The 13,255-nt window shown below is 38.8% G+C and overlaps 1 protein-coding gene across 2 annotated transcripts in view; it reads right to left on the bottom strand.

Annotated features, from left to right (window-relative positions):
• Nucleotides 1-13,255, bottom strand: part of LOC114426098 (obg-like ATPase 1) — a 35,925-nt gene that overhangs the window by 17,885 nt on the left and 4,785 nt on the right. The window contains exons 4-5 of one of the 2 annotated variants that reach the window (XM_028393258.1): nucleotides 13,102-13,229; nucleotides 1,865-2,040 (exon numbers count right to left, since the gene is read on the bottom strand). In XM_028393258.1, the coding sequence (XP_028249059.1) occupies nucleotides 1,865-2,040; nucleotides 13,102-13,229 (304 nt within the window). Of the gene's footprint in view, nucleotides 1-1,864; nucleotides 2,041-12,677; nucleotides 12,814-13,101; nucleotides 13,230-13,255 lie in introns of those variants that run through there. The other variant, XM_028393259.1, reaches the window with a different exon arrangement.

Here is a 13,255-nt window from a genome sequence, read left to right as displayed (position 1 = left end):
TGAGCCCTGTATGCGCATACATTAAGCCTAACCTTAAACACATTACAGCAAATGGCTTTTTTTTTTTTTTTTTTTTACAGAAATTCTACCCATGGTATAACCCTTTACAATAATAATTCTTTTTTCTCCTTAAACAGTGTATTGTCTCAGTCTATGAATCTGTATTTTTTTTTCTAGTGTCAATCATCTCCTTGAATCCTGTTTCTGCAGGAAGTACTTAGAAAAATGCAGGATGCCCTCAAAACCTTTTTATTTTACTTGGCCATAAACCACAAATATGTAACATTATTCTTTACGTGCATGAGAAAGGCGTCATTATATTTCAAACATCTACAACAATATGCAGGAAGTTCTTTTCAGTGTCTGCATGTGTGCTGCTAAAGGCACATTATTGCCATTTTTGTGAGGCTTTTTATACTATTTCATTTTTAATGAATTCATTTTATTTATGCATTAACTGTAAACCAGCTCTTTACGCGCATCATATACTAATGTATATGTAATCAGATAAATAATAAAGAAAATAAGTTGTCCCCTCATTTCACTGTCATTGTTATAATTATTCAAATCTACCAGGAGCTTCATAAAGCTGTTTTGCTCATGATATTTCATGCTACATGCAGACCTGTAGAGCTAAATCCTATTTTAAATGTGTATTTTATTACTCAAGTAATAACCATCTAAACACATATACCAATTCAGAGCATAAAAGTAAGACCTATTGTTTCCTTTATACTGTATATTTTTAGACAGTCTTGTTGTTCTGCATGTAAACGCTAACATAAACATGTGTGTCTACACACAGCTGAGCGTGTCAAACACTAAGCTCGGCCGGTGAGACAATCACACAATCCCTCCCACCTGAAAGCTTAGTGCAGCCTTTGATAAGCACCATTCTTTGCCATCTAAAGAGGTCTTCTATAGATTCTCACTTGCCGACGTGTGCGCAACCTTTGACAAGTAATGTAGATCATTTTTATTCATTGCCTAAAATTGTTAGCAATTATGTGCGTAAGCGGCCACCTGCCTAGCCTGAATGGCTCCTGTCTGTGGGGCTACAGGGGTGTGGGGAAGTGCTGTTGGTAATAAAGGGAGGGGGTTCGTCTGAGGGGAACCAACCAGTCATGGGGGCCTCTGCAGCAGGTGAAATAGCCCCTCTCGTTAGTGTAATGAGTGGTCAGAGCTTTGGTGTGTTAGGCCCTGAAATTGGCCCGCTCCAAGTGAAAGGCCACATCCCCCTTATGTGCCGGCCTGCTCCAGTGATAGAAACACATCATGTGACATTTACAACCAAATCATTGCTAAAGGTGCGGCCTCATTACTGTTACAATATAACTATCCGAATGTGAATCCACAAACTGACATCCTGGATTATTTTTCTCCTCTTACCCTGTGATTTGCCCTGCTCCTCTGAGAGTCAAGACTTTTCTGTCAAAGAATATTCTAAACATTTACGGTATTCATAGCGAGGTATGGGCATATGTGTCACCCATTGTATGGCCTTACACAATTTCCTGAGCTGCTGTAGGTGTATAAGCATCAGCAAGAGCTGTGCCATGATTTGAGTATTACTTTAGATGAAAAGAGCTGTGTGGAAACACTTTCATTAGCCCAGTGCTGTGACCCAGGGTCAGCAGCTGAATAAGTAACTCACTATTAATGATTTCTACAGCAGAAAACCCCTGACCCCTGATCACTTTCAATCTCAGAAAGGGAAAAAAATGGGCCAGGGGGAGGGGTGAGACCTATTGGAGGGAGATTAAAAAAAACATACTTTTTTTCTCCTTGGCCATGTGTGTGGGAGGGTTATTATTTGTGCCTTGCCGTGAGGGGGAGCAAAGGCCCTGCTGGGACATTGACTTACATATTCTGGTTTGAGTTTCTTGTCACCGCCTCTAATGGCTGTCTTCTCCAGCTTGTCAATAATAGGACCGATCATCTCCTCATCCTTCTGCCTCAGCTCCTCGTGAATGATCTCCATATCCCTCACTGGGTCCACTGTCCCCTCAACATGGATGATATCCTCGTCCTCAAAAGCACCTGAAACGACAGGACACAAACACACAGGGAGAGCATCAGCACAGTTTTTTTTTTTTACCCCCCAGCATCATCATCAACAACAACAACACTACATATATGATACACACGAGAGAATCAGTGTAACAAAATCAATGACATCGACTTTGTGAGATCAAATGTGAAACGGTGATTAGATTCAGCTAAAAAAAAAAAAAAAATCATTAGCTTCTGCAGAGAATATGGGGAAAAATAAACATCCACATGAAAAAGCACAGTGGGTGTCAAAGGAAAGTCATAACAAATACAATCAAATATTCAGGAATATATTTAGTCTTTCTTTTCAGTGTCAGAAATATGAGAAACCAGCTTAGAGTGTCACAGTGAGCTCCACTAAAATTGGCTTTAAGTGCAACAAAACAGGCTTGTCTGTCAATCTGCATGAAGTAAAGAGCGCCTGGACCTGCGTTTTTCTACCTCTGTCTAACAAATATTAACCATTAAGTAAAAAAAAACATGACAAATATACAAAACTAAGTATGATTTAAGAGAAAATGTCAACACTCACAAATGAAAGAGGACAGTCATCTTGTAATCATTTGCATCTTAGCTGTGTCTGTGCTGGTGATTAGGTAATGAGGCTCAGAAGCAGACCATTTAGCCACCAACGGCTCTCAGGACTCCTTCTGATTCTCCAGTGGGAGGGGAGTGGGTGGGGAGCACGAGTGTACATCTGTCACATGAAAGTGACAGCCTTTAACATCATAGTGGCACGTATAGTGGACTGTTCTACTGAATGTTTATTCTTAGGGGGTCTTTAACCAAACAACCATGGCATATGCATAGCAATATCTTATTGTATATTCAAGGATCAAATAAAAATAAAAAATAAAATATTATCAACATAGGCTATGGATAAAGACAAACTCTGTAATAGGTTTGCTGAAATAAGGTTCTAATGCTCTGTGTGATGATGCTAACCCTGAGTCAACTTATACGCACACTTATTTGTGCCCCACATGGGGGCAGCATCAAAGATAGGTAGATGCTTGACGTTTTTAACAACAAATCAGCATTTGCCCTACATGTAGCATCCATACCAAGGAGAGCGGTGCTATAAGGGCAAATCTCTGTAGCTTTTCATAATTTGTCACATGTAGAGTTACTAACACTGGCACCAACATAACATCATCAGTCTTAACTCCTGGGTTATGCAAAGCAGAGGAGTGAGAGTGGAGCTGCTGAGAATCTGAGATGGCATCCTACTGTCACTTAAATCTGCCACTCCCCCCTTCAGGGGTTTTCTGCTGTAGAAATTAAATTTAATTTAAACAGTTTATTTCCTCTGTAAAGTTGGTCATTTCAGGTGGGATTAACTCATTGACTCACTTTTGTTTCAGCACTTTCACATTGGCACTGATGCAAGTATTATTTTCTTTTTATAGAAGATTTAGACAGAGATAAAACTATGTTAGAAACATGTTTGTAGCTGCTTGGTTTATGGTTTAATTGTGATCTAATACAGGAAAAATGAGGTAATTTAAAATAACGCTACTTATTTAGAATGTGTATCTGGACTGGAGCGTCTTCATGGTAGATTTTCATGTTGGATTTGCGCATGTTGTAAATCTGTCAATAACAGAAATTCGTCAAGTTTCACAAAGTGGCATAATGGGAATGCCATCTCATTCACCAAGCAGGTGGAAGTCAGGTGAATAATGACTTGGCTTTAAGTATGGAAGTGTTGAAAGGTGTTATGTTTGGAATGTGCGTGGTGAAGTCACTAAATGTTATCGACGAATCACTTCAGCGAACATGTGTTGATACCTGCGTGTGTGAGGAGCTGCTGATAGGTGAGGCCCTGCAAGCTAATATCTCACAAGTTCTAACAGTGACACATAAGGAAAATATTGATGATTCATAGCAAGTAACTGCATACCTGAGATTTGGGTCAATCTTATTAAAACAATGTCTTAATATGAGGCTAAGAGAGGTTTGAGTCTAAGCCAGTGATCAAACTGACGTCAAGGTTATTTGTTAAGAAGTCAATGCTATTGACACTAGTCTTGAGACTATGGATGGTGCCTTTGTTGATATTTATGATCCCCTGAGGAACAATTTCTATTTCCTATGTATCTGAGTGCCAAAGATTGCCATGACAAATGCATTTATATCTCCTGTAGGATAAATATGTACAACTAGCATTCGGGCTGTCGGGTCTTCATTGAACACCAAACAATTCAGATTTTTTTTTTTTTCTCAGATTTGTTCACAATATAAATGGAAAATATAGAGGAAACGGAGACAATCATCTCAGCTTTGACTCAGTGTTAGGACTCAGGTGGATCTTAATCTCTCTGACAGTGCCTAAGATTTCAGTCTGGTGAAATAACTGCAAGTTACTTTCTATGCTGTGGCGAAATCTGCAGGATCAGGTAAGTGAAGGTGGATGAACAGGTGGGTGGGTGCTGCCATCTTTTGAGTTCATGGTTGTTTTTTGTTTTTACAGAATATTAAAAAAAAACATACACTGGCAAACTAACTTTTTTGGGTATGGGTATAGTTTCTCACTCCTGTGTATGCATCTCCTCACCCTCTTTAAGCGGTATTGTAGTGGATCAATGCACATTACTGTGACAAATTGAAAGGAGGTGATTTGCACCAGTATCACAACGGCCTAAACTAGGAAAACATCAGCCTATGTGCAAAAAATCTGCATGTTAGTGACTCTGTTAGCACCTTAGCTTAAAGCAAGAGCTGCCAACATTCTTCCCCATTCATGGCCAAAAATTAATGGACAGCACTTAATATATATAAATTATAATAAGGTTTTACAATAAGAGCAGAATAAAAAGAGATTTTTAAAATGCTATTCGCAAAACCTAAGGGTATGTTCTCAATATTATTCACCATAGAAACCAGTGACTCTGACACCATTACATGTTTATATGTAACTTGTAAACTGAGATAATACACACCTCTTCAACATGCACAAGATATAATATCTGTTCTTGTATTAGGGAGGGAAAACGCCTGATTTTCTAAACTAAATGGCTTTTACAACAAAATGACTGACAACCAAAAGCCCTACACCTTATTACTCATGCAAGTCAACAGAAGCTGTAGACTTTTGTGCAAGCTGTCATCCTGTGCGTTGTCCTCATGGTGAAATGAACTTATTCAATTACTCTTTGCCTAATCAGGCTGTTTTGGTTCCTCTCCTCTTGCAGAGGTACTCCACAGTATAAACAGTTCACTTACGCCACACAGAAAGGGGCTAATCAGTGGAATTATTGTTTTGCTGCTCCAATTTACCAGCTCCCTGTTCAGCACTGATTGGAATGAAAATTTGCTATTGTGTCTGCATGAACTCAGAAAATATAATGCAATGTAATCATTTTGTTAGCTGCAAGAATATACATACATTATAAACAATTATGATGTATAGTTGTGATACACTGTGGAAAAATGCATGTGTCTGTTGTTCACTTTAGCACATATTAATTAGAGCAAGGAGGAAAGATTTCAAATCCTCTTCACTCATGAATTATTGGTATTAAAAGAATTAAAGTGACAATACATTTGTTAAAAACACCTAAAGTAAGGCACTTTTTCCCCTTAACTAATCTACAGCAGTTTTTTAAACTAGTGTTATGCATCATAATATGGACGCGAATAAATCAAAATTTCAAACAGGCTTTCAAAGAGCAGCTGATCACTCACCATTTAGTCATCATGCTGACTACCACATATTCCAAAGTAATTTGCTTTAATTAATTTCGCCTAATTTAACATTCACATCTACTTTACCGCCTTTCCATTCAAGGCGTAGGGCTCAACAACAAATGCATGAGGTGAAAGAGAGGAGGAAAATCTGATGGAGTAATCTCCACAATTAGTCCTTTAACAACTGGCTCTGAGTATGGAGCTGTGTGAAGACAGAACACTGGAGCCACACAAAGCCACGTGCAAGACAGTAAAAACTCACAATAAAAGATGGCTGAAAACACACACTGTCAGGAGTCAGGTCCATCTCTCAATTCAGGTTTTACTGCTTTGTGTCAAATAGTTCATGTTATATGCAGACACTATTAACAGGTGCGCCTTCACTGACAGAACAAAAGGATTAAGTCTCCAGAGGGTGAGTGGTATTCAATGGCCTGATTAAGGATCAGGCTAAGCTCTACAAAATTACAGCAGCACTGCAGGCAGGCAGGTGTAGCCTGAGAAGATGTAACTGAAATTCACATAATTAAATGGAAAAAAAACAAAGAAATAAAGTTGTTGTTATTATGCAAAATTAGTTGCATTTTAAATTAGCTCTGTATTTTAGTTTGAGACCTACTAGCACCAAGCGGGCTTGAGTTAGCTTGTAGCATTACTTTTCTGTCACCGTTTTCTGAGTCGAGTCTAGATCAATACAGATTGAGCTGCTTCCTCTGATGTTGCTACCTGGGAGGATATGTGGTCAACATAATTCAGTTAAATTACAGTATTCATTGACTTCTAACTTCCTGTGCGTGTTTTCACATGCAGGATGGGTAAGAGCACATCTAAAGGACTTGCATTCCACATGCTGCTTTTAAAATGTTCATGCAAACTCAGTGCCGCAATTCTCCTGGTATTCAGAGCAGTAAAAGCTATTTTATGAGTCTGTCAGGAAAAAGCACATTATAGATGTCTTCCCAGCATTAAAAAAAGCACATAAGGGTATTTATGTTCATTCAGGAAATATCTTCTTGACATTCATTTTAGGATACATGAGATTGACAGCAATTTGTAGTACACTGTTCCTGTAACAGAGTTTGTGGAATATTCAGCCTTGTTTCTCTGCACATACTATGTCAATTATAGCAAATATATTGGCTGCTAAAAAAGCTGTTTGACACCAGAAAATGGTGTGTTGGAGGCTTTCACTGACTCATGTTTTCAACATGATCCCATCTTCTAACATAGATAACAGTGAAATCACAGTGCTCGATAGTATGAATATCGCTGCCTCATGAGGCGTCTCCAGCTCAACTAACTGAAAACTGTGCTGCCTTTTAGAGATGCATCTTTCACAGACTGAAGAAAAAAACAAAGGAGAAAACCTCTGTGCAGCTGAAAATGCAATTTGAACTACTAACAGACAGAAAACAACAGTATTAATTCCCGTATCATTAGCTTAACCTCTGTCGTTCCATTTATTTTGTTAAACCACTGAGCATGAGAGTGCCTTGATTGAAAGGAACTGTCATATGCAGACCACTGTTGTCCCACATCATTCAGAGAACAAACCTTTTTAGATCCCTAACTACTATAGTGCTGCTGATTGCACAGACACCAGCAATTTCCTAACCAACCGCCACCTGAACAATGATGTGTTCAGCTTTCAGGCCCTCCAGCCTTTCAAAGGTGAATCATTTCACAGTTTGGAACGAGATCTCCATAGCAACTCCCTTTTGAAGGGTTTAGAATCACCATCCAATAATTCTATGATCATCGGGCCTTGCCATTCCCAGTGGTTCTTTTCACAGCGGACAGGCAAGGGGGGCATGAGGAGGAAGCAGGAAGATTCTACAGTCTATTTCAGGCAATTCATCTTGCAGGCCCATTAGAATTCAAAATATTGCGACCTTCAATCACCGAGCATGTTATCTGGAGCTGTGGCGATCTCCAGTCAAGATGGGTAGACATTTTTCTCTAATCATCCACGATGAGTGGAGGCTGACAAAAACTCTTCATTCTTGCTGAAGCAAACTGCTCATTTAAATGCTGTGACAGCACATCAACACAGTCCAAAAACACACAAAAGAAGGATGATACCGCCAAAGCTAAATGATCGAGATTTTACAATAGGAGTGTTGATTAAAACATAAACAAAGAGCCACATACAGCACAGGGCAGAGATTTTTCTGACTTATTTAAAAGGCATTATTGCTACTCTAACCTTAGAATTACAACAAAGGGAGACGGTCAGGCAGCACAGTATATTATAAACCAGTAAACCTACCTGAAGGATTCATGCTTATGCTGTTTTTGTTCATCTGTTTTGTTTGGTATTTGGCATTTTACCCATGGCCATTAAGCCAAAAACAACATGAACAACAGAAATATTTTATAAAATAACATAAAGCAATATTATGCAATATTATATTAGAACCTTTTTTTGTTCAACAATTGCAACAGTTATGATAATATAAGGAAAATGAATCAGTCCTTCTATGTTTTGTCCTCATATAACTGTGCCATTCACTTTAACTAGTACATATACTGTATCTATCTATGACAAGCTGTGCACTTACTGGAAATGACGATAGCAGGATTTGACAGGCTTATCACCCAAGCTAACAAAGTAGCTGCTACATTTTTTGTCACTGGATCATTAGAGACTTTAGAGTTTGTGCATAGACCTGCAACATTTCACAGTTCTAATCACAAAAGCTAAAGCTTCCTTGGCTGTCATTTTCATTTGAAATTGTTTGCTGAGAGACTATGATTTCCTTAATTTTAGTTTTTGAGTGTAAGTAGAAGTCTGTATGTTTTTAGTTTGGCCCCTGAATCTGAGCATTTTTTTCACTTCAGGAGCCAAAGTCTTTCAACAACAAATAACTTTTTATACTCTAATATCAACTGTTTAATCAGTGCAATCACAGATTCTCCAAAAGAACTGCTGACAAATCCACACATTGCTGAGCTGGGCTGAGTGAGGTGTGTTGGACGATTGTCAACTTTGAGAATTTGTGAGTTGATGAGTGATAAGGCTGAAAACATGCAGAGCAGCCATCACTGGCGTCAGTGAAGAGGCAGGTCAGCCATAAATCATCTCTGTCTGAATAGTCAATCCAGTTTGCTTGTATTGCCTGTAGCTAAACAATCAGTTTGATTTTATCCCTGTGAGCCATTAGTGGAGTGTGGGATGACGTCTGAATAATGCAATAAACAAACACCAATACAATCTCCTATAACTCATTTAAGCACACATTCATGCATTCATCATGATTCATGTAAAAGTCACAGACGTCACTGGTAAATGGTGGACTTGTTTTTTTTAGAGGTGAGTGAACAGGAGCTGCTTATTCACACGAAAATTTGTTTTTATTGTGTTTTTGACACTTTTATCCAATCAAAATAAGACCAGCCACCAAACAACAGAACATCAGAGGTTTTTGATTGAACTTTCAGAGGCAATTAATATTTCTTTTAATATGAATTCAAATATTTGGTGTTAAATCTTTAAAAGGGCTAGTTTAGGTGTTTAAAACACAAAAAACTCAAAAAAGTAAAAACTCCATCCATCGTCACCCGCTTATCCAGGGCTGGGTCACAGGGGCAGTAAAAGTAAAAACTATCAACTGTAAATATGAAGTAATCACAGGTCTCAGGTAGCTTAGCAAACACAAAGGAAGAAGTGTGAACAGCAGTCCTGAGGTGAGAAGACAAAATTCTTACTGGAACAGCAGCGCTGTGATCAAAGACAACCACAATAACCTTCATAAGAAATACAGGCTCCCTGTTTCCAGGAACTGGAGCCACTTTTCTTAAAACCAGGTTACAACAATTTTTACATTTACTAATAATGAAATGCATGAGAAAAAAACACTAACTTTTCAGACATTTGACACTTTTTTCTTGAAAAGTGCTATGAAGCAAATACCTGGTTATGAAATGTGTAACTGTTGCTAAGCTAATAAAAGCATGATTTACCAATTAAAAGATGTTTTTCATGTTAAAGCTCAATATCTATGTAACATCTGTCCATCAGATGATACATTTTAATTTTCCTTAAAGTTTAATCTGCCTCCAGAAAATGGAAAATGATCAAACTTAACCAGGGATTCAGGTGCTGAAAGCATGAATATCACAGTAAGGAAGAGTCTCGGCCAAAAATAACAGCTACTTTCCACTTGGCTGCCGACAACCACAGAAAGTCCCTGAAGGTTAAATGTGCTATAGCATGGTATCTTAAGGCTAGATTCTTACTGAGTGCCATACACCCGTAAATAAGTCTTCATTAGAAGTGAACTAGAGGTTTCCCACAGTGATGAGGAGGGGGCGCCGTGTGAGCATTCAAACATCTAATTGCTGGAAACCAAACATCTGGGAATAAGGCCAGGTGAGCTGGCAGAGTTGCTAGCGGGGAACAGAAGAGTAGATGAAGTAGAACATGTCTGTGTCTTGTCTCAGGCAGAAACGATTCAAACCACTTTCCAGTCACTGCAGAGGCACTGGGAGCCTGCAAACCATGTCTGCTCTGAGACCAGGAAACACAGTGCATTCAACAGAATCCGCTTTCAGGATGTCATCATGTACTTTGATAGTTTTTGGAGGGTATTGTTGAAAGCAAATCCTCTGTTTACACAGATCTTTCAAAGTCATTAGAGGAGGAAAAATACTTATAATGTGCAGACCAGACTTGAAGAGAATAATCTAGGACAACTACTTCCTGGAAAAACCTGTTGCTATAAGCTGATCATACAATAAGTTCAAGCAGGACTGGCAGAAACTTGGGCTGATATCTAATGTTTTACAAGACTTCACGACTTAATTTCATCAGATTCAGGTCAATGGCTTATGACCTCACTTTGCATGAGTAATCACACAACTGCACTCAGCTGTTTCATGTTACAAACTTTACCGCTGTCTGTAGGATCTCTTCTATTAATTTCCATGCCACTCCAGACACACAAAAAGTGTGATCCCCACAACCACACAACCATATAATCAAGTTATATAAAAGCAGTGGCTTCAGCATTGCAGTCTGCTTAACACCAGATAGATATAATTACAAAACAAAAGCAGCTATGTTTAATGGTTAACTTGTGAAACAAACCACATTGTTTCCAGGGACTTCACAAGAGTGGAAACAATGGCATGTCAGAGCGGATAGTTCCAGACGTGCACGCAGAAAAGAAGCTTTCGATTTCTATTTCCGATTGTTGTGAATGTTTGTCTTCTTTGTGTGAGCAGAAACAAAAGAGTTGGTTTTGGGTGAGGATCTGGTATATACATTTAGTTCACGGCAAAAGAACTGTGGGTCGCTTTGACCACACACATAATAGGGTATATAAAAGTATACACACACATATGCATGTAAAGCTCATGTATACATGAAAATAAATAATTAAGGCTGATGACAGTTTTTTTTTAAATCAACAAATCCCCGAATGATGTTAAAGCTAGAACAAATGGATCCTAACAAGTTATTTTTGTGTAATTAAACCCTGATGTCAGGTGTGTTTCAACCATGGGAAGTAGCATGCTGTTTTAGGGTGGCATTTTCAGGGAAGAAAAAAAAACTCCCTGCTGCAGGAGAAGTTCTGAGCAGCCCTGAAAAAAGCCTGACTGGCTGAAGACAGCATTGTGGTTCCCTTCGAGGTAAAGTTGGATATACAAAAGACAACAAGGAGCACTTTTAGAGAATCAGAAACCAAACAGATGCAAAACACAGAACAGTAGAACAAAGTAGAAAATAGATCAAGGTAAGGCTTTGTTGCCTTATTAGGCTGCAGATCTGTTCAAGATATTGAACAGATCTGCAGTCTAGATTGAGACTTCATGAGTGCAGTGCACCCTTCAACACAATGAAAACTTTCAGACGGATGACACATCATTCTGTAAAGAGTAGTTTATGTGAACTCTGATGTGAAGTATAAAAAAATAATGAAATACCCAGTTCGACACAATATGTCTTAAACCCACATCCTGAATCAGCTGACACTCCAATACTCTACACTCAGCTGGGTCTGCTCTAAACTTGAGTTTTGCTATGTTAATTTAATTCTATTGTTACCTTCTGTGTCAGGATGTTGTTTCTGTAAAGTTAGCCATTTTATCCTGAAGGTCTAAGGGGATTGACTGAGTCAGCCTCTAGAGGCTATGAAGTGAACTGCAATTTTTAACACTTCCACATGGGCCACATGTGTTGAAGGCTGCTGCTTGTAAACAAGGTTAAGTTGTTAAGTGATAGACTATATGTGAATATTTATGTCATTTTATGTTATCTATTGATGATGAAAGATAAAGAATATAACCTGATTTCTTGACCTGTGTTTTTGACAACAGTTTATCCCTCCTGGCACCCCTTGTTCACTCTGTAAATCATTACCAAGTCCTACAGTGGGTGGTCTTCTGCTTCTCACAAACTACAGTCATCATGCAGAAAGGCTATTTGAAAATTGCACCGGAACAGAAGTAATGTGTTTGTCAGTGATACATAGAGACAACATAGGAACAATATAGAAAAATGGACTTAATTTTAACCCTTTATATGCGTCCGCTCTGTGCCTGCCACCAAAGACTCCAATCAGAGCTCTTTTCACATAGTGGGAAAGTCAATAACAGCATACAATCAGCAAACTAATTCAGCTATTTTTAAAAGGGCCTCTGCATGCATTTCAGTTGCTGTAATTTGAATTATTCTAGCGTGTAACTCTTTAATTGTCTAAGACAAACACCATGTCACAGACACTGGAGAACCTGAGGCGGAGGAGGACTAAGAGAGTGATATGAAGGCTGAGATTATTATATCTATACATTCAGAAAGGCGCAGAAGCCAACTATATAAATAAATAACATTATAAGAGTTATTACAAATAGATCACAAGAAATTATTGATGCTAAAAAATAAAACAGTCAGAAAAAGAGGGATATTGCTCATAACATGTTTTTTAACTTACCTCTTCTACGCCCAAACTAAATCAGAAGTGGCATTAGGACTCTTGTTACAATAATGTGCAGTGCTCCTTCTTGTAATGTTTCCAGTCCTCTGAACATGCTTCTGATTGTGTGTCATCTAAAACAGGCACAGACCCTCTCACTCCACCGCTCCTTTGATTCTCATTCAGGGAGCCTCCCAGTAGGAATGTGAGGTTTGGTTTGACTTCATTAATCCTGACTGTTATGTTGTTCTTGGCACTGGCCACACAAGATGCCCTGCTAGCTAAAGCTCCGGTAAAACAATGGCTTCTGCTTTCACATGCCTGAAGGTGGTGGGGCCTGAGCATGGCCAAAAGCTGCCTTTGGGGTCACTTTACCTTTAGCAACTGTTGACGATGATATTAAACTCTTTATAGAAAAGCAACCCCTCAACCTGTGACTCACGTGTCATGTGGAAGATGCCATCACAGGCGCTGATGTGGGACAGGAAGGCGTTCCCCAGGCCTTGGCCAGCATGAGCGCCTCTCACCAATCCAGCAATATCAACAACATTTAGGAATGCTGGAATTTTGCTGCAATGCAAGAGAGTCACAAGAAA

The sequence above is a fragment of the Parambassis ranga genome, chromosome 21, assembly GCF_900634625.1.
Source record: "Parambassis ranga chromosome 21, fParRan2.1, whole genome shotgun sequence".
Taxonomy (NCBI): domain Eukaryota; kingdom Metazoa; phylum Chordata; class Actinopteri; family Ambassidae; genus Parambassis; species Parambassis ranga.
The sequence above is the reverse complement of the archived record's forward strand: the minus strand, read 5'-3'. Positions and strand labels throughout refer to the sequence as shown.